Genomic DNA, 22,083 nt, shown 5'->3' with positions numbered 1-22,083 from the left:
TAGTTGAACTTCTTCCCTGAAAGAACACGCATCCATCTCTGGGCTGGATATTGGAGACATAAAGATGATGCAGGCATCCAAGACCCTGTCCTGCCCAAGCTTTCTGAGGCCTGACCTAGATCTTTTGGAGGTAACATAAGGCACCCACATTCCATCCTGCCCAGAGGGACCAGAAAAGAACTTGCATGAACAACTTTCAAAAGAAATGTCTGAAAATGAATTCATGAATGAATGAAATGTTAAAACTTGGAAATAATAATAATAATAATAATAATAATAAAAAAACAGTATTAACATAGATGGGCATTTCTTATTTCTTGCCTTTTATCCTGGCAAGGTGTGAGCATATGGTACATGTTCAACAAATTATCACAGAGTAGATGCAACAACCAGTAACCGAATTGCTTGTGAAGCACATGCTATGTATGGCACTTGAAAAAATTTATTTACTCTTGATTATGACCCTGTGAGGTGTTCATTTCCTTCAGAAGGAATGAGAGTTGGTCAAGGGGTACACTGTACAAGACTAGAAATCAAACCAGGAGTACTCATCTTCCAAATCTGAACTCCAGATTTTCCCTACATGAAATTCTTCCTTGCATCCACTCAGACAATCAATAAACTAGCACTTCTTAGACTCCAAAGATGTAAAAATCTCTTAGGAATTTATAGGGCTCCAGCTACACAGAATATGATGTCATAGATCTAGGGCTAAGAATCTGCATAGCTAACAAATTCAAAGATGGTGCTGGTGCAGCTAGCTGGGAACTAGCAGGTAAGTCCTCATCTACTCAAGGATGTTTCATTAGTGCAAGCTCTGAGCTCTGCATTCCCCAGTGGACCCAGGGCTCCCGGTCTCAGACAGAGAACAAGAAGCTCCTGGTCCTGGCCCTGTGAGAAAGCCATACCTTCAGCAGCTGCTTTGGGAAATTCTTGCCATCTTGCAAGCCATTCAGGTTGGTTATGAACTCTTGGCAGCACATGCTCTTCCCAATATTCTGTTACCATGGAGAAGTGGGACAGCTTGAACACTTCATCCTGATAGAGAATACCCCAAGCCTTGCCACAACCCACCCTGACCTGGACCTCTGGTCTTTAAATTACCCTCCCTGCCCTGTCATAGACACCACTCCAACCCTGCCCTCTGCCTGGCATCCAGAGGTGCCCTGCCCACTTCTTACCTGTCCATGCAAGTCAGTGTTAAGGAGCATGATCGCACAGGTCAAGGTGTGTATGGAGTCTTCCCCAGAGAGAGGCAAGTAGAAAGTTCATTGGACCCTCTGCCCATAGTAGGCAGAATGACTTCCTTTTCCTATTTCTCCACAGCCCAACACCTGCCCAGCAGTGGCTGCCCATTGAACTCTGAGCAGACACATAGCCACTGCTAAAGTCCCCCTACCCTGCCACCAGCCAGCCCTCCCTACCTACTGAGAGGAAGACTCCAGGATTGCAGTAATGGTAGCGTTTGGAGAATTGGTAGAGAATTCGCTCCCGCTCCTGAGTTTCCCCACTGAGCACTAGGGCCTGGAGAAAGCCTCTGCCAAAGAGGGCCAGAGTCAAGAAGGTGGTATACTCCACACATCCTAGAAAGGCAGAACCACTACCCTGAAGCCATCCCCTCTTTCACAGCCACCCCAGAGGGCCAGAGGCATTACCGGAGGGCTTGGTCCAGGTTCTGGCCTCCAAACTGGAAGAAGGACAAGTACGCCTCAGCAACAGCCCTGCTGAAGTCATTGCTGCAGAGGGTAATGGAGATGGTAAAGTCAGGCCAGGCTGCAGATGCAGAAGAGCCCTAAGGTCAGCACTTTATGGAGCCAGATGTGGCGGAGACCAGATGAGGGAAAAGTTTAGTCAGACTGGACATCATATGCCAAGAGGACAAGGGGGTAGCCAGGGGCTGGTGTCTGTGGTGAGCAAGAGGTCTGGATGCACAGACTTAAAGAAAGATCAAAGAGGTATTTCAGGCATGACTACAAAGAAGCATCAGGTATGGCCAGGGATAGAAAAAAGACTACTTGGGGGATGGGGAAGAGGCAGGATAGACATGATGAGATAAAAAGTGGCAGTTGAAATAAAGGAGACACAGGGAAAGGAAGGAAGCTCCTTTGTGCTCTGTTTCATCCTTGAGCTGCAAAAAACCCTTACTTCTTCTGCAAGTAAGCAGCCACTTCAGACTTCCGGAAACCATCCAGGTGATAGAGGCGGGAGGCTAGGTTCCAGGCCTCCTTGTCATTCCTGAAGCCATTACCCAATTTGTCTCCAGCTGATGGCTTTTGTTCTTCCCCTGGTGATTGGACTTGAAACATGGGACTCTCTGGAAGCCTAGAAAAGTCCATTAGTATCCTCATGTTCTCACTAGGGATGAGCATGCAGGGGTTTTGTCTCTAGTGTCCTTGTAGGCTAATCATGAAAAGAGGAGCCCAAAGTCCAGGGGCAGAGCTGGAACTCATGCGTCTCAAGGAGTGGGATGTAGACTCTTACCCAGGAAGAGATAACATCACATCCAGCCTGGCTTGACCCAGGTTAGGACAAGGAGATCTCAGAGAGAAGGTATTCACATAAAACGTACAAGGACTAGAATCAAGTTTGGCATCTCAAACTTCTCCAGGTAAACCACAGAGATGTGCCAAGCTTATTTCAGCTCAAATGGAACGCTAATGGTGTGCTATCCAACCTATGGTAAGATGGGATTACCTCTTACCTCCACCCCCACAGCCATCCTCCTATGCCTTCATGTCTCTTCCCCAGCCTCAGCCTCAGACTCCACTCCTAGTTCTAGAGCCAAGCAAAGTATAACAATGAGGCTAGACTGGTTTTAAGAACAGCAGCAACTAGGGAAAACAGAGGAAGTTTACAATAACCCTCCTCTCCCCTGCCTAGGAGACTGGCTGGTAACTTATGACAGGTATAAACAGACCCAGGAAAGCCATACCAGAGTCAGAGGACACTCAAGGATCTAGCAGTAAGATTCTTAGAAACATTTAGTCTCATATTCATTATTCAAGTTACTAGTTAAAACAATTTTACAGGCAGGCTAATATCACAGTATGATCATAATGTGAAAATACAGATAGGTCTCTGAAAAACTGAGAAACTGACCACTTATTAGAATTGATGCAATAGCTCCCTTAGCACAGAAAGCTCAGTTCTTTGCTGGTAATCTCTGCTTCCTAAGCCTCCCAGACATCCTTCAATGTAGCATAAACACAGCAGAGTCAGAAGTGATACACCACATCTTGTAAAACAACAACAGCAACAACAAAACTAGGGTTTCATGAAGGCCATGAAAATAGTTCTGGGAGACTCTAGGAAACACAGGGAAGCCCGCTGACAAACGAGGACCTACAAGTCCACTGAGCAACTGAAGAGGAGGAAATGAAAATAATGATGTAACTGTCATGTCTAAAGATGATTATTTGAATAAACCAATGAAGGAAGCCCTAAGATATTTTAAAATGAGACAATAATATTGCTATTAAAATAATGTCTAGATAGGGAAGCACTTTGGTTAAAAAAACTATATAAATACAAAATTGTCATGGAAATGCACATTTAAATGAATAAACCACATGGCATGTGGATTATATCTTAATAAAGTTATATGTAAAAAAGAAAAAAACCTTCATGATTTCACTGGCAAAGTCAAGGGGGACAGGGAATAGAAAACATGCCAGGAAAATTAAGCTTCATACATTGTGTTCAATATAAAATTAACCAGGGCTGGTGAGTTGGCTTGGTGGTTAAGGCACATGCCTGTGAAGCCTAAGGACCCAGGTTTGATTCTCCAAGTCCCACATAAGCCACATGCATGTAGCAGCACATGCATCTGGAGTTCGTTTGCAGTGGCTAGAGGCCTTGGCACGCCCATTCTCTCTCTCTCTCTCTCTTTCTCTGTCTCAAATAAATAAATATAAATCTTAAAAAACGAGATTAAACAAATTTATTCATATGTTTAATGTCATATACCAAGATAAAGTTTGAGTTCAAATTTTTTCATTATGTACTCTGAAAGTAAGGTTATCATTTTAGGTGGACTGCCTTGCTTTTGTGTGGGGCTAGATTCACTTTACTGTATGGAATAATGAATCTCTCTTTTTAGATACTAAGTCTCCTGTGATTAGCCAGCCTTAGAAAGGCTGCAGGGCAAAATGGTTTCTGGATTAATGAGGAAGATTGTTCCTTGGTTTGTGTTACCCACTGAAATTCTTTTGCCACCACCCAAGGGCTTGAGATGGAGCAGGGTTCACTCTCCAAGTACCAGGGACATTTGGTTCATGACTTGGGGCCCTGTTAGCTCCTCCTAGTCTCTTTCATGTGACCCTTATTCAGCCAAGTACAGAACAAAGCCCTTCCCCTTGCTGAGTCCCCAGGGGCTGAGAGTCTTGATGTACTATCTCAGTTAGTTTCCCACTGGCCCTGCTCCTAGCTTTGGCTGCAGTTCTGAGGTTACACAATCCTATGGACACCAAGTTCCAGTATCTCATTCCCAATCAGTCTTCCCCTTGTTGAGATTCCAGTCAATACCTCAGACCCAAACTCTTTGATGAATTTCTTCTAGACACTCCAAGTTCCAAGTAATCTGTAAACCCTACTCTCTAGCCCCAATCTTCAACCCCCAAGACTGAACATGGCCCTGACCAGTTTCCTACACTCTGGGGACATTTTTGATGGCCTTGCCTCAGCATGTTCAAATCCTACCTCCATGTCTGTGGCTGTCTTAACTTCTTGTGGTTAATTTTAATAATTCCAATCTATTCTAAAACTCTACCACAGCCTATTCACATAATCCTTTGTAATCTATATAACTGGTCTTAGAGACTAAAATCAACATCAGAATGAACATGGAATCTTAATGTACATTTTTCATTCTTTACCCAGACCAGGGTATTCTTTTTTTTTTTAATCATTTTATTTATTTATTTGAGTGACAGAGAGAGAAAGAGGCAGGGAGAGAGAGAGAGAGAGTGGGCACGCCAGGGCCTCCAGCCACTGCAAATGAACTCCAGATGCGTGTGCCCCCTTGTGCATCTGGCTAACGTGGGTCCTGGGGAATCGAGCCTCGAACCAAGGTCTTTAGGCTTCACAGGCAAGCACTTAACCAGTAAGCCATCTCCCCAGCCCCAGACCAGGGTATTCTTAAATGCAACATAATTAGGAGCCCAGGACACAGGTGGTAGACTCACCCTTCTGTAGAACTCAAATTGATGTGGGGCTGCAGAGCTATAATCTCTTCAGTCCTGGCTGTGCCTCCATTCCTTGCCTCCTGCCTTGGATTTGAGGAATCACCTGTTTCCTCTTTCTTCAGGTCACTTGGCTCTGATCCATTCTCTTCCATGAGCCATGAGAATGAAGCATTTAGTGGTCCCTTGGGAAAAAGACTGGAACTGGGGCACTGGACCTGTGGGCTGTCCTGGAAGGACACAGGGCTGGACCTAGGGCCAACACCTGTGCCTTCAGGATCTGGGCAAGTAGGCTGTAGTGAAGAGTCTACACTCCCACAGAGGCTAGGGGCCAAGGTGCAGGGTGCAGGTTCCTGGGGATGTCCAGTATCCCTCTCACCTGACAAAGAATAAGAGTACACAGACTCAGAGCAGGAAGCAGGAAAATGCTGTCTGCTATCCCCAGACATCCCCTGCATCCCTGGAAGCCTGTCTGGATATGGGTAGGATGCCCTGTCCTACTGTAAGTAGTGACCTATACTTCTCTTGAAGGCAGTGGCTCCCAGAACTCTGGTCCCCAAACAACTCAGGACTCAAGACTTTTGCTGAGCCAGTAAGGCTCAGGTATCAAAGATGGTGGGTCTTTTAGACATCCCATCACTCTGAGCACTAGAACATTCATTTACAGATTAAGTTACAGCAGAGTTAACGTCAAGTCTGTCTGGCTCCAACACAGTACAACGAACCTAACAATGACCTCTGTCTCCACTTTGAATCCCAAAACCTATCACCCAAATTCTCATATTTCTACAATGCACTCACCTCTGTTCTGTGAGATGAAAGACTCCAGAGGCCAAGTAGAACCTTCTGTCTGCCAGCCCTCAGGAATGGGTTGGGCTTGTTCAGAGATCCTCTGGTATATCTGTGGTTCCTGGAGTGAGAGAGGTGAGCAGGAAAGTTGGGGAAAGCAGAAAGAAAGGATGCTGACAGAATATAAAGTCCCTCCCTACAGGAAGTCTTCCCATCTAAAACACAGGACACCAGTCTAGACAATTAGATGAGAAAAAGAATCATGGATGGGAGAAGACCCACATGCTAGGAGGCTGGTAAACGGTCCTGGGAAATCAATAGGTTCATGATCCTCTTTAACAGATGGAGAAGTTGAAGCACAGAGAGGGGAAGAGACTTGCCCAAGGTTGAACAGGATGTGTGGCAGCAGGACCAACGTCAAATCTGAGGCGTCCTGACTGCCAGGTCAATGTTTGGTCCACACAGGGTGCTACAGGTAAGTCAAGGCTAGGCTTGTATTTCAGAGAAGACTGGGAGAGGGATCAAGCAGAGAGGAGAGGAGAATAAGACAAGAGGAAATTGCTTGCAGCCCCAGAAGACCTCTCCTCCTCTCAGGCTGCCCAGATAGTCCCACATAGGGCCACTTCTATCCCAGAAGAGGTGAATTATAGAAAGAGCAATCCTCTCAAATGGGTGGAGCTACCATACTCCTCTCTGAGGACCTAGAGCTTTAAAGGGAAATCCTGAGAGAAGGACCTTTATGGGAGTGTAGACCTCTGATCTCCATTATTCTTTGGGAGTTGAAGAGATTAGAAAGTTATAGCCTTGTTTGGCCATCTTGAGTCCCTTTACCTCTAAAGCAGAGGACTTGCTGGGAAAACTATGCAACTCTTGCCACTGTCACAAGGGACTGATCTATTACTGACCCTGGATAGGGGGAGAAGGAAAGATGATGAGCTAAAAGTAACACAATGTTCAAATCTTTCAAGACAGAGACACCGCTCAGTTGAGGGCAAAGGTTAGCGTAGGGTGTCCTGTGACCACTAGGAACTTCTGGAAAGTGGGAGGAGGGATCTTAGAATGCCTTGGAATACCCTGTAAAGGAGGAGCTATTTCTTCTTCCAGCATCATTGAGACATAACCTCCTTGGAGATGGGGCCACAGAGGCATTTGTGGATTCAGTTACTTTTGTGTGTTAGTTGACATTATTGCCCATTGCTCTGGAGTCCACACTGGTCTCTCTTGCACCATCTGTTGTGTCCTGCACCTGTGGCCCCAGAGGAAGAGGAAAGCCTTCCTTCCACATCCCTGACACTACTGTAGGCTGGTTTCTTAAACTTACCTTACTGTCCTCCTCAGCAGATGCTATAGGTGACCCCTCAGTGGCCCATGAGGCCCAGCAAGTGTGTGGCTTATAGGAAGGTATAGGGAAAGGAGGAGTGGTATGCCCACTATCATGAGCTATGTCAACCCCCAAGTCTGGCTCCCAGAACCTTGAGGTTCCTGAGAGTGGAGATTTCTGGGCCTGTAGGCTGTCAGGTCGGGTCTTCACATCAGGGTAAGTGTCTGACAAACCCCAGGAAAAGCACTCCTCAACAGCACTGGTGTCTGAGCAGGGGCTCTCCAGAAAGAGGGGATTGTCAAAGAAGATGCTCTCCTCCTCAGGACCCCACTCTGGGGAACAGCCCAAAGTTTCTTCCCTTGGCCAGGCCTGGTTCTCCCCCTCAGGGCCACTGTTGTCATCCTCAGAGTCCTCCTCAACTTCAGGGGGGCTAGGGCTCTGGCTGACATCACCAGGGAAGTCCCTAGAAGGTGGGGAGAGGCAATATCTCAGTTCAGCCTTGAGCCCCTCTGTCTTCTCCAACTCCTCTTCCAGATCCAGGACACACATCTGGGCCTGCAGGATGCCAGCCCAGAAAACCACCTGTGTAGATGAGCTTGGGTTCTGCTGTGGACTCCCCAAAGGGCAGCTATTCCCCAGTGACCCAGGTAAGGCTGGTATATGACTGTACTCCCTCTGGAAATAGCAGCTTCCCTGGTGAGTGGGCTCTACATCAGAGCCAGTGTGAGGAACATCAGGCTGGGTGGATACAGGAGTTTCAAAAGCCCAGGTACGTTCCTGACAAGGTTTAGGAGGGCCTGGCTGGCCATGTGTTTCTCCTGGGCTTGCTTCTGAGCATTGTTGAAGATTTTCTCCCAAACAGATATTGAGAAGTTCCATGGATTGCGGGTGGTCTGAAGGTTTGTTGTCGCCCATCATTCTCACAGCAAAAGGTGAGCAGGAATCCCAAGTAGTGTCTTTTTTCACAATCCCATTTCATGGATGAAGGGAAGCACCAGCCAGAAGGGCAACAGGGAATCCATATCTATTCTGGAAATAGCCAAAGTTACAGCAGGTTAGAGAAAGACTATCAATCCTTGAAGGCCCATGTCCAGATTGCTGGACATGTTTATAGCCCTTGGTCCCTCTGCAACACTGCCCTCACAGCCCTGCCAGGAGGACACTCATACCAGATATGGTTTCTGACTCCACAACCTCAAACTGGCACCAGGGCAGTATCTACCGCAAAATACCCATCCATTAGCCAAAGGAATCCCATGGGGCTTTGCAAGAAAGGATGTATCTCTCTTGGGAATTTTAATTAAGAAATGCAAAGGCCCAGGACCAAGATCAGCAGGAAGAGAAGGTGGAAATGCCTCAGGGTACTGTGAAGGTGGTGGAAAGTCAAAGTGACATGTAAGCCACAGTGAGAGTCACATACAGACTACAGAGGCAAGGAGAAGAGTGGACTCACTAGAGCAGCAGGCACTCAGCAGATAAAGGCCACAGACTGCCAGTGTACTCTGTGAGAGGGTGTTTAGGGGCCTGTACCTTTCCAAGGCCAGCTCACAGGCTGGGTCTTGGTTCCATGTGAGGTGTATGCAGCTATGTATCCAAGCCCAGGGGAAACAGCTAAGGCTTCCCCATTCAGCTCAGCCTCAGCTTCACAGTGGGAGATTTGACCCTTCTTCCCCTTCACTGAGCATATCACCTGCTCCATGGGGAGATTCTTGCCTTTTGGGGATGGTAAGGTGAGGAAGCAGTAGCCATATGTACCAGGGGTTCCATATATACTATACACAGAGCTGCCCTGTGTTTCAACTACACAACTGCTCAGGGTGCACCCCTATCAGATAGAGCCAAGGAATGTGGTGGGTATTTTCTCAAGGATCATGAGTCTCTATCCACTACATGAGATGGTAGCTTAGATTGCGGCCCTGTAGCCCTGATTCCCCACCTTTTTTTTCCCCCCCAAGGAAGGGTTTCACACGAGCCCAGGCAGACATGGAATTCACTATGTAGTCTCAAGATGGTCTTGAACTTACAGTGATCTTCCTACCTCTGCCTCCAAGTGCTTGGATTAAAGGCATGTGCCACCACCCAGGGCTCCTGCTTCCCCTTAATGACAGGCTTGTTTTGATTTAATGAATATTGACACTTATAATTTGTGACCTGTTTTTTCTTTGGTGCTATGCTAGATCCAGGAACTGCAGGTTTAAGTATATAGACCTATGGTATATATTTCCATTGTTAAATACACCCCTATTTTATCACATCTTTCCCTTTGTCTCATTTTCTTCATGCATACAATTCTATCTTCAAAGACTATAGGTGTGCTTATAAACTGTAGTGAAATATTTGTGGCATCAGGATACTAAAAAGCACACATAGACATGCCCACAACCAACATCAATGTCTGACTCACACACAACAATAAACCCCGTCCACATGTCCTGTTAGTCAGGCCCATCCTCACCTGCTACCCATAACGTGGACACTTGAAAGATGGATATACACTTGTTGCAGCTATGTCTCACAGATAAGGAAACCAATGTCTGAACCTAGATTAATATCCACAGCTGTGAAGAGAGGCCCAAGTCTGACCTCAGACCACCCACCTTCCACCCAGTGGCTCCCTGCTGTAGGTGCCTCTCCCTCTATTACAAGGATGTGCTGCCCAGCTGGCCTTCCCCAGTACAACCTCCCTCACCACATGCTCAGTCCTTGTCCCAGGCTCCAGATCTGAAACTGAGTTCTTAACTTAGGTAGACTATAAGAGGGTGGGGCCTGACTTGGTATACAAGGTTCTAATGACAGGTAAGAAACCCATGGGGATAATTCCCTCATGTCCAGCAGTAGAGAGCACAGAGCTGAATGGATGCCTACATGACCTGGGCTCAGTTTTCTTCCTGCCACTTAGAGCTGAGTGAAAAAACCTGGAAAGACAGCATTGAGGTTCTACCTCAGAGAAGATCTGGTGTTGCATGGCTACTGGTCAGCCCAGGCTAGGCCCATGCTTAGACACTCAACAAACACTAACCCTCAGAGCTGTGAAATCAAGGTAGGGTCCATCTATTTAAGGTCATAGAGAAGATTTTGCTTTGCCTGAGGATGCCAGAGAGAAATGAGGTGGGGATAATATGCATGTCAGTTTCTCCATCTTTAGAATATATATCCTTCTAAAATTCCCTCACAACTAGTGTACCCATCTGTTCCAACCACATACTTCTCACTTGTAGTATAATATGAACCTGGAGTTGCTCAATGACACACTCCCAACTCTGAAGTTTCAGCTGACTAGAAAAGGCCCCTAATCAAGTTTCAAAGTCACTCTATTCAGTCATAAGTCAGCCTCTCCCCAGAGACTGGCCTTCAGAAAAGCAGGGCCATTTTCTACATTAAACCTTAACTCTGAACCAGATTAATTGAAACCCATCTTGCTTGTCATTCCAATTATTTTAGTTAAGATTCTACTCAACATTCTTGGTTCCATCTCTGTATCTCATGCCCCTAACCCAATGGGACAGGCTGAGCACTCATATATAGGACTTGTTGACTCAGTCAGAGGAGCAAAACCTGCTTCCTTATTTTGTAGGTAGCTTATCATTGCTATTCAAGCTTCTTTCTGGCAGGAGGCCTTCCAACAGGGAAGAGACAAATAGACCTCAAGACCTGCTATTGGGGCTGGAGAGATGGCTTAGAGGTTAAGCGCTTGCCTGTGAAGCCTAAGGACCCCGGTTCAAGGCTCGGTTCCCCAGGTCCCACGTTAGCCAGATGCACAAGGGGGCGCACGTGTCTGGAGTTCGTTTGCAGAGGCTGGAGGCCCTGGCGCACCCATTCTCTCTCTCTCTCCCTTTATCTGTCTTCCTCTCTGTGTCTGTCGCTCTCAAATAAATAAAAAAAAAAAATTAAAAAAAAATTAAAAAAAAAAAGACCTGCTATGGTCTGGACCTGGAATGTTCCTTAAAAGGCCCATATCTTACAGGCTTGGTCCCTAGCTTGGCACTTCAAGAAGTAGGGCCTATAGCTGAAACTAAGAATAAGTGGGGAAACAAGCAAGAGTGCTGTTTTCGTGGTGAACATGGTACCAGCACAAGGGTGAAGAAGACAGACACAGGGAACAATCAACTCCTAGCAAACCAGAGATCCAGAGACACAGAGGCTTCCAAGACCTCATTATTGAAGCAGACCTAAAATGAACCCAACATGGCTCAGGGAAATTTGTGGAAGAGGGGGTGGAAAGAATGTCAGAGCCACATGTTGGGTCATTATGCACAGAGACAATGCCTTTTAACCATAACTGATGTCTAGCCCCACCATACAAGACCCCTATTCCCCAACAAGAAGGGCCTATGAGGAGGGGGTGGACAGGGAGGAGGCTAACAATGGTACAACTTGACTGTATTCACTGAGTAAAAAACTAATAATAATAAAAAGAAGCAGGGCCTATGGGAAGGAAGAAGTTAGATCACTGGAAGTTAGCCATTGAAAGGAGTTGTAGGACCATAGTCTCTTCTTCTTGCTCCTTGGCTATGAGGTAAGTAACCTGGTTCTTTCATTTACAACCACCATGATATGATGATTTTTCACAAGCTGAAGCAATGGAGCCAATAAATCATGGTCTAGGACCTTCACATCTGTAAGCCAAAATACCTTTCTCTTTATAGGCTGATTATCTCAAGTATTTGTTATAATTACAAGCTAATACAAGAGCCATTTCCCTGGATCCTGAACCCCATGCTCACCAGACCTGCCTGGTAGAGAACAATCAAATTAGATTAAGGAGATGAAATGTCCCACATCACAGACTCCACAGAAAAACAGACCATGGGACACAGGAAACAACTGAGAAGAGCACTTTGCCTAGAAGCTGGAGGGGAAGGATGAGAGAATGCAGCTGTGTTACAAGTGTCTGAACTTGGGGCAACCCCAGTTCTATGCAACAGCTTCCTTTCCCAGAACCTGAGTTTAACTTCTCTTGTCCTCTTACCCCTTTCTCCATGCTAAGCTCTGCTGTTTGTGCCTGCCTGTGTGCTCCCTTCTGTCTTCATCCTCGTATTTCCACACATCACATCTGAATGTGCACCAGCCTCATGTCGCATCAGGGTATGTCGTCAAGATGACACCAACTCATAACTCTCACTCTGTAGAGACCTCAAGAAAGACCTTCCTTCATGGCTGGTAGGAAACTATGGGAGAAGCCATGGCCAGAGGATCAGAAGTTCCACATATTTCTAGGCCCTGTCAGACTTGACCTACCAGTGGATGCAGGCATCACCTAGCTATGGACCTGCTGTTATTCAAGGATGTGCCCATTGTTTTCTCTCTGGAGAAGCTGCAATGCACAGATTATGATCAGTGGAATTTGTGTAGGGATGTGACATTGGAGAACTATAGAAACCATGTTTCCTGGATCTTGCTGTGTGTAAGCCATACCTGGCCACATTTCTGGAGCAATTAAAACAACCTTGGAGTGTAAGGAGAAAAGGGCTTGGAACTGCATATTCAGGTAGGGTCTTGCTCTAGCCCAGTAAATCTGGAATTCACTATGTAGTTTCAGGCTGGCTCCAAATTCACGGTGATTCTCCTATCTCCTGTGTCTTCCTCCTGAGTGCTGGGATTAAAGGCATATACCACACCTGGCTGCCTTTTAGATTTTGTCCTAAATAATAGTAAGGGTAATTATATTGGAAATAAGAAGTTCTCAATGTAATGAAATTCAAAATATTAATTGTTTCAATTCAGAAGCCCAAATGTGCTCTTTTTTTCTAGAGAACCTTTGCAAATCTGCCAAATCTGCCTATTACTTTCCTTGTTTCTCGAAATTAACCATTTCTCATAATGTCAATATTGAAGAGCAGCCTTAAAAATATAAAGTAGAAAAGCTTTTATTAGTGGCTCAACCTCAAATCAACATCAGTGGGTTCATATAATAGATAAGTCCTCCTGATGTAAAGAATGTGGTAGGTATTTTAAACATTATTCAGCCTTAACTATATAACAAGTAGTCCATACTGGAGAAAAACCATACATATATGAAGAATGTGGCAAAATGTTCACTAGAAGTACAAACTTTACTCAACACCAGACAGTTCATAAGAGAGAGAAACGCTAAAAATGTGAAGAATTTGGAAAAGGCTTTAAGTGTTCTGCATACTTGGCAAAATAGAAAAATTCATTTTAAAGATTATGCATCAAACAAATATTGCAAAGCCTTTAAAACTCACTCATCTGTCACTCGACTCCAAATACCTCATACAGGAGCAAAACCCTACAAATGTGAACAAAATGGCAAAGGCTTTAGTAGTGACAGAAATCTTAGACATCATCATCACATTCATATTAGAGAGAAGTCACACAATGTAAGGAATGTAGCAAAGGCCTCAATAGGCCTATAAAACTTAAAGAACATCATCTAAATCATACCAGAGAGAATGTGGCAAAGCTTTCAGGAGTAACACACACCTTAACCAGCACTGTGTAAGTCATACAGGAGAAAAACCATATGAATGTCAAGTGTGGCAAAGCCTTTGGGTCTCAACCTAACTTTATCACACACAAAAAAATTCATATTGGACTGAAACCTTATGTTTTTAACTGTTCTGTACACTTGGTCCAACATCTGAAAATCCATTGGGAAGGACTTCCCTATGGATGTAACAAATATGGTAAATGCTTTCAGTATTACTCACATCTTAGTGCTCATCATATTATTCCTGCTAAAAAGACACCCTATAGATGTGAGGAATGTAGCAAAGCCTGTTACTGTTCTTATCATCTTAAACGACATCAGAGAATCCATGTTGAGGGACACTACCAATGTCAAGCATGCGGCAAAGCCTTTAATAATGGCTCAAACCTTAATGTACAGTAAAACAGTAATACTGGAGGGAAATCCTAAAGTTGTAAGGAATGTGGAAGATCCTATTACGGTTCCAAACAGCTTAAAGTGCATCAAAAAATACATACTGGAGAGAGACCTTATGCATGCAAAGAATGTGGCAAAGCCTTTAACAGTCACTTAACTCTTATTGAATCCATACTAGGGGAAAAAACCCTATAGTTGTAAAGATTGTGGACAAACCTTTAACTATGATTCACAGCTTCACTGACATAAAACAATTCATACTGGAAAAAGACTGTATACATGTAAAGAATGCAGCCAAGGTTCCATAATTTCTTGGTACCTTAAGCTACACCAGAAGATTCATACTCAAGCAAAACCCTACAATGTGAAGAAAGACAAACCTTCCAGTAGTAGTTGAATCTTTACTCAACATCAGATAATTTATATAAAAGGAAGTCACTGTTCATACAAAGAACATGACAAAGCCTTTAACAATTGCACAGCCTTTACTTGAGTCTATCAGTACATGAGGACATGTAAGAAGTTACACTACACTAATTAGACCCACAGTAGACAGGGATCTGCACAGTCTCAGTACTAGTGTGGCTGATCATATCTCCCAGCACGTACCCACAAAATTCTGGGAAGTACATCATTATCCTTCAAGTAGATCAAAAATGTTAAAAGCCAGGCATGGTGGTGCATGCCTTTAATCCCAGCACTTGGGAAGCAGAGGTAGGAGGATTGCCATGAGTTTGAGGCCACCCTGAGACTACATAGTTAATTCCAGGTCAGCCTGGACCAGAGTGAGACCGTACCTCGAAAAACCAAAACAAACAAACAAATAAAAAAAACAAATAAAAATGCTCAAGACTGGTATTGACTTGAAACATCAAGCCTAACTGGGGTTCCAGAACCTAGGGAAGGTAGACCTAGCTTCCTGGAGGTCAGGCCATATGGACAGATATGGCTTAATTGTGGAGTTGCTAAATTCAGCAAATGAGTACACTAGGGGACTCAGAATACAGCTTAAGGTAAGAGTGATTGTTTGGCATGTGAAAAGATGGGATTGATAACCAGCAATGTTAGAAAAAGTGTAGGACCCCAGTAGCTGGGACAAACTTGTATGAACAATTTATTCACAGTTTATCAGAAATTCAAATTTAACTGGACACTCTACCTTTTATCTGGCTACCCAACCAAACAGTGAAGGTGTAGACAATGTTATCAAGCCCCTGCACATGTGCTTTATCTAGCTGTACAGCCATGAGCTCATCTCCTGCTATCAATACCATGAATGAGACAAGTAGAAACATCTCCTTTGTCCTAGTAAAAAGTTATGACTAGACTTCCGGTTAAGATGGCAGCGTAGGTACCACGCCAAAGCAGCCTAGGGGGGAAAAGGACAAAAAAATCCCCAGCAAAATGCACACATTTACTAAAAAGTGAGGTGTATAGGAAATTGAAACGGCAGCAGAGAAGTAGAAGAGATCCAGAGCATCCAGAGCCTGCACAGGCCAGAAAAAGCGGCCCCGGCAGGTCTGACGACCGCAGCGGCGGTGCACCAGAAAGCTGTCAGACTCGGCTTGAGCCACAGGAGAAGCCAGGTAAGGGGAGCTCTCTGCAACTCAAGAAACGTGAAGGGAGAGCGACAGAGAACAACGGAGGAGCAGATCACAAGGTAGAACAAATAGATCAGCGAGAAAACTAGAGTAGCTGCAGCTCCCTCCCCTCCCCAACTGCGTATGCCCAGCTCCAGCAAACAGAGCAACGGTCCCAGGACCCGGCCACGCCAACTTGAGCCAACAGCAGAACCCAAGCAGGAGCAGAGTCCAGCAGCAACATCAGCGGCTCTGGCACCGGCAACAGTGGTGCCAGTAGCGGCTGATCCAGTAGTGGCAGCTTCAGCGGCAGCAGCAGCAAATCCAGCAGCAGCAGCTTCAGCAGCAGCGGTGACAGACCCAGCAGCAGTGACAGATTCAGCAGCGGGAGCTTCAGCAGCAGCAGTGGCGGTTCCAGCAGCGGGGGTGCCGATCTGCAGGGCCAAAGTTGCCAAGCTTGGTTTGCCCTGCCTGAAAAGCCAGTGCCCAGCTCCAGAAATCAGAACAGCAGCCCAATGACGCAGACAGCAACTTGACTGAGACCAAAATCATCCAAGGTAACTGGGATTGCACCAGGGAAGGGTCTCACTTGGTCGCAAGCTTAGATCCCTCAACAGACCAGAAATCTTAACCTCTTTGTTGATAGAGAATCTGGCTGTTACAATAACTACTCTTGCATAAATACTCAGTACTGTTTTTGATTGAATGTGTACAGTGTTTAGTTAAATTTTAGAATCTACCTGTATTTTATTCCACTCAGCCTACTTGAATACTCCCATAGCAGGGAAACTCAACCCCTAGGAACACCTTTGTAGATACTCTGAGAGTCTTAAGAGCCACACATAACACCTTAAGCTCCTACCCTGAAGATATATAACATCAAAACAATTGATACAGCTAAGAATACCCAGCTAGCTAGAAAATCCAAGCATTAACATAATCCAAGATGCAAAAATATATACATTATACCACAAGAAACACTAAAAACCAAGAGGATATAAATCCACCTAAAACTATTAATACATCACAAATGTCCTCCAGTGACAATGAGTTAGCAGAAATACCTGAGAAAGATTTCAAAAGAATGATTGTAAATATGTTCAAAGAAGTCAAAGCACAAATCAAAGGAATCAAAGAAGAAATCAAAGAGGAAATCAAAGAAGACGCAGGACACCAATTTAATGAAATAAAGGAGGCAATACAAGACATAAATAAGGAAATAGAAATAATAAATAAAAACCAGTGAGAATTACTAGCAATAAAGAACACAGTTAATGAAATAAAACACTGTAGAAAATCTCACCAGTAGAACGGATGAAGGAGAGGGCAGAATATCTAAGCTAGAAGACCAGGTGGCAGATCTAATACATTCCAACAAAGAGAAAGACAAACTTATAGCAAAGTATGAGTGGGAATATCAACATATTCGGGACACTATGAAAAGATTAAATATAAGAATTCAGGGTATAGTAGAAGGAGAAGAATTCTATTCCAAAGGCATAGTAGGCATCCTCAACAAAATCATAGAAGAAAACTTCCCCCAAATTGGGAAAGAGGTGCCAATGCAGATACAGGAAGTCTTTAGAACCCCAGCCAGAAAAAACCTGGAAAGAACCTCTCCTCGCCATATTATAATCAAACTATCAAACACACAAACCAAAGAAAAAATATTGAAAGCAATTAGAAAAAAAATCAAGTTACCTACAAAGGCAAGCCCATCAGGATTACAGCAGATTATTCAACACAAACTTTAAAAGCCAGAAGGGCTTGGAGTGATATATTCCAAGACCAAGGTTACTTTACCCTGCAAAGCTATCCATTCAAATACATGGAGAAATAAGGACATTCCACGACAAAAGCAAGTTAAAGGAGTATTTGAAGACAAAACCAGATCTACAGAAAATACTTGATAGAATCCTCCATGCTGAACAAAAGGAAAAGCACACATATAAGGAACCTGGAATAAACAAGCAATACTCAAATACTTGTTAACACAAGAGAGCAAAGGTAGAACAGGAACCAGACACACAAAAAAAGGCAAACATAAATACACACCTTTCGATAATATCTCTTAATATCAACGGCCTTAATGTCCCAACCTAAAGACATAGGTTTGCAGACTGGGTTAAAAAGCAGGATCCTACAATTTGTTGTCTCCAAGAAACTCACCTTTCTACAAAGGATAGACATTATCTTAGGGTGAAAGGTTGGAAAACGGTGTTTCAAGCAAATGGGCTTAGAAAACAAGCAGGGGTTGATATCCTAATATCTGACAAGGTAGACTTCAGTCCAACGTTAGTCAAGAAAGATAAGGAAGATCACTTTATATTGATTAAGGGTACACTCCAACAGGAGGACATTACAATCCTAAACATATATGCACCTAACATGAGGGCTCCCAAATTCATCAAACAATCACTATTAGAACAAAGGTCACAGATAACACCAAACACAGTGGTGGTGGGTGACTTTAACACCCCACTCTCATCAATTGACAGATCATCCCAGGAAAAAATAAACAGACAGGCATCTGGACAAAATGAGGTCATAGAAGGAATGGACCTAACAGATATATACAGGACATTTTATCTAAATGCTGCAAAAAATATACATTCTTTTCAGCAGCACATGAAACATTCTCTAAAATAGACTATATATTAGGACACAAAGCAAGTCTTAACAAATTCAGGAAACTGAAATAATTCCTTGCATTCTATCAGACCACAATGGAATGAAACTACAAATCAGCACCAAGAAAGGCTATAGAATATACACGAAATCATGGAAACTAAACAATACACTACTAAATGATGAATGGATCAATGAAGGAATCAAGAAGGAAATCAAAAAATTTATAGAGTCAAATGATAATCAGAACACAACACATCAAAATCTCTGGGACACGATGAAGGCAGTTCTAAGAGGTAAATTTATAGCCTTAAGTGCCTATATTAAGAAATTAGAAAGGTCACAAGTAAATGACCTAATGCTTCACCTTAAAGCCTTGGAAAAAGAAGAACAAGGCAAACCAAAAATCAGTAGGCGGGAAGAAATAATAAAGATTAGGGCAGAAATTAATGAAATAGAAACAAACAAACAAACAAAAAATCCAAAGAATTAATGAAACAAAGACTTGGTTCTTTGAAAGGATAAACAAGATTGATAAACCCTTAGCAAATCTGACCAAAAGAAAGAGAGAAGAGACACAAATTAATAAAATCAGAGATGAACAAGGTAACATCACAACAGATTCCAGAGAAATTCAAAAAATCATAGGGACATATTATAAAATCATATACTCCACAAAGTATGAAAATCTGAAAGAAATGGGTGATTTCCTTGATTTATATGCCCTACCTAAATTAAATCAAAATGAGATTAAACACTTAAATAGACCTATAACAAACATGGAGCTCTGAACAGTTATCAATAATCTTCCACCTAAAAAAAACCCAGACCTAGATGGATTCACTGCTGAATTTTACCAGACCTTTAAGAAAGAGCTAGCACCATTGCTTCTTAAGCTTTTACAGGAAATAGAAAAAGAAGGAATTCTACCAAACTCCTTCTATGAGGCCAGCATCACCCTGATACCAAAACCAGGCAAAGATAGAACAAAAAAAGAAAATTACAGACCAATCTCCCTCATGAACATAGATGCAAAAATTCTCAACAAAATATTGGCAAACAGAATACAAGAGTATGTCAAAAAGATCATTCACCCTGACCAAGTAGGCTTTATCCCACAGATGCAAGGATGGTTCAATATATGCAAATCTATATATGTAATACATTATATAAATGGGTTGAAGGACAAAAATCACATGATCATCTCATTAGACGCAGAGAAAGCATTTGACAAAATCCAACATCCCTTCATGATAAAAGTCCTACAGAGACTGGGAATAGAAGGAACATATCTCAATATAATAAAAGCTATTTATGACAAGCCTACAGCCAACATATTACTAAATGGTAAAAAACAGGAAGCTTTTCCACTAAAATCAGCAACAAGACAAGGGTGTCCACTGTCTCCACTTTTATTTAATATTGTTTTGGAAGTCTTAGCCATAGCAATAAGGCAAGAGACACACATAAAAGTCATATAAATTGGAAAGGAAGAGATCAAGTTATCATTATTTGCAGATGACATGATTCTATACATAAAAGATGCTAAAGACTCTACTAGCAAACTGTTAGAGCTGATCAAAACCTATAGCCATGTTGCAGGATACAAAATAAATACACAGAAATCAGTAGCCTTCATATATGCTAACAATAAACACACAGAGGATGAAATCAGAGAATCACTCCCACTCACAACTGTATCCAAAAATATAAAGTACCTTGGAATAAATCTAACCAAGGAAGTAAAGAATCTCTACAATGAGAACTTTAAAACACTCAAGCGAGAAATTGCAGAAGACACTAGAAAGTGGAGAAACATCCCTTGCTCCTGGACTAGAAGAATTAATATTGTGAAAATGGCAATCTTACCAAAAGCAATCTACACATTTAGTGCAATCCCCATCAAAATTCCAAAGGCTTTCTTCATGGAAATAGAAAAAACAATCCAAAAATTCATTGGGAATCACAAAAAAACTCAAATATCTAAAATAATACTGAGCAACAAAAATAAGGCTGGTGGTATCATCATAGCTGATTTTAACCTATACTACAGAACCATAGTAACAAAAACTGTGTGGTACTGGCACAAAAGCAGATATGTAGATCAATGGAACAGAATAGAGGAACCACATCTAAGTCCAGGTAGCTACAGCCACCTGATATTAGATAAAAATGCCCAAAATACTGGAGAAAAGACAGCCTCTTTAGCAAATGGTGTTGGGAAAACTGGACATATATCTGTAGAAGGATGAAAATAGATTCTTCTCTCTCGCCATGCACAAGAATTAAGTCCAAATGGATTAAAGACCTTAACATCAGACCTGAAACTCTGAAACTGCTAGAGGAAAAAGTAGGGGAAACCCTTCAACATATTGGTCTTGGCAAAGACTTTCTGAATACAACCCCAATTGCTCAGGCAATAAAACCACAGATTAATCACTGGGACCTCATGAAATTACAGGGATTTTGCACTGCAAAGGACACAGTGAAAAAAGCAAAGAGGCAACTTACAGAATGGGAAAAAATCTTCGCCAGCTATATATCTGATAGAGGATTAATATCCAGAATATACAAAGAACTCAAAAAGTTAAATAATAAGGAATCAAACAAGCCAATCACAAAATGAGCTATGGAGCTAAATGGAGAGTTCTCAAAGGAAGAAATACGAAGGGCATATGAGCATCTAAAAAAATGTTCTACATCACTAGTCATCAGGGAAATGCAGATTAAAATTACATTTAGATTCCATCTCACTCCTGTTAGGTTGGCTACCATCATGAAAACAAATGATCATAAATGTTGGCAGGGATGTGGAAAAAGAGGATCCCTTCTACACTGTTGGTGGGAATGCAATCTGGTCCAGTCATTGTGGAAAACAGTGTGGAGGTTCCTAAAACAGCTAAAGATTGATCTACCATATGACCCAGCTATAGCACTCCTAGGCATATATCCAAAGGACTCATCTCATTTCCTTAGAAGTACGTGCTCAACCGTGTTTATTGCTGCTCAATTTATAATAGCTGGGAAATGGAACCAGCCTAGATGTCCCTCAACTGATGAGTGGATAATGAAGATGTGGCACATTTATACAATGGAGTTCTATTCAGCGGTAAAGAAAAATGAAGTTATGAAATTTGCAGAAAAATGGATAGATCTGGAAAGGATTATACTAAGTGAGGTAACCCAGGCCCAGAAAGCCAAATGCCACATGTTGTCCCTCATATATGGATCCTAGCTGCAGATGATTGGCTTTCTGTATGAGATGTAAAAAACTCAGTAGCAGAGGCCAGTAAGTTAAAAAGGAGATATAAAGGGAAGAGAAAGGAAGGGAGGAGGATAATTAATAGGTTGGTATTGTATATATGTAACTACAATGATTGAGATGGGGAGGTAATATGATGGAGAATGGCATTTCAAAGGGTAAAGTATGGTGAGGGGCGGGAGGGATATTTTTTATAAAAATTTTCAGAGTTACCATGGGATATTTTTTATAATCATGGAAAATGTTAATAAAAATTGTGAAAAAAAAAGCTATGACTCAGAGAGGTTCAGAAGTTCATCCAAAGTGCTCACCTAGCAAGTGGGACAGCTAGGGTCCAAACCAGAGTTTATAGCACTCATAAGCATCACTCTTTTTTTCTATGCATAAACCCTTGGACATCCAGGAGGACAGAGGAGAAAGGTGTTTCTTTTTTAATTGCTCCCCTTGAAAGGATGGGTGGGATGATCTGAAGAGTG

The 22,083-nt window shown here is 42.9% G+C and overlaps 1 protein-coding gene across 6 annotated transcripts in view; it reads right to left on the bottom strand.

Moving 5' to 3' along the window:
- Psd4 (pleckstrin and Sec7 domain containing 4) overlaps positions 1-22,083 on the bottom strand; it is a 46,454-nt gene that overhangs the window by 6,354 nt on the left and 18,017 nt on the right. For 4 of the 6 annotated variants that reach the window (XM_045148257.1, XM_045148263.1, XM_045148258.1 and 1 more), the window contains 8 exons: positions 7,291-8,319; positions 5,982-6,090; positions 5,184-5,559; positions 2,146-2,322; positions 1,656-1,736; positions 1,425-1,537; positions 1,182-1,240; positions 909-998 (listed from right to left, as the gene is read on the bottom strand). In XM_045148257.1, coding sequence (XP_045004192.1) covers positions 909-998; positions 1,182-1,240; positions 1,425-1,537; positions 1,656-1,736; positions 2,146-2,322; positions 5,184-5,559; positions 5,982-6,090; positions 7,291-8,208 — 1,923 coding nt within the window. In that variant the 5' untranslated portion in view covers positions 8,209-8,319. The remainder of the gene's footprint in view (positions 1-908; positions 999-1,181; positions 1,241-1,424; positions 1,538-1,655; positions 1,737-2,145; positions 2,323-5,183; positions 5,560-5,981; positions 6,091-7,290; positions 8,320-22,083) is intronic. The other 2 variants (XM_045148260.1, XM_045148261.1) reach the window with 2 other exon arrangements.

The sequence above is a fragment of the Jaculus jaculus genome, chromosome 4, assembly GCF_020740685.1.
Source record: "Jaculus jaculus isolate mJacJac1 chromosome 4, mJacJac1.mat.Y.cur, whole genome shotgun sequence".
Taxonomy (NCBI): Eukaryota; Metazoa; Chordata; class Mammalia; order Rodentia; family Dipodidae; genus Jaculus; species Jaculus jaculus.
This window is presented reverse-complemented; position numbering and strand designations above follow the sequence as displayed.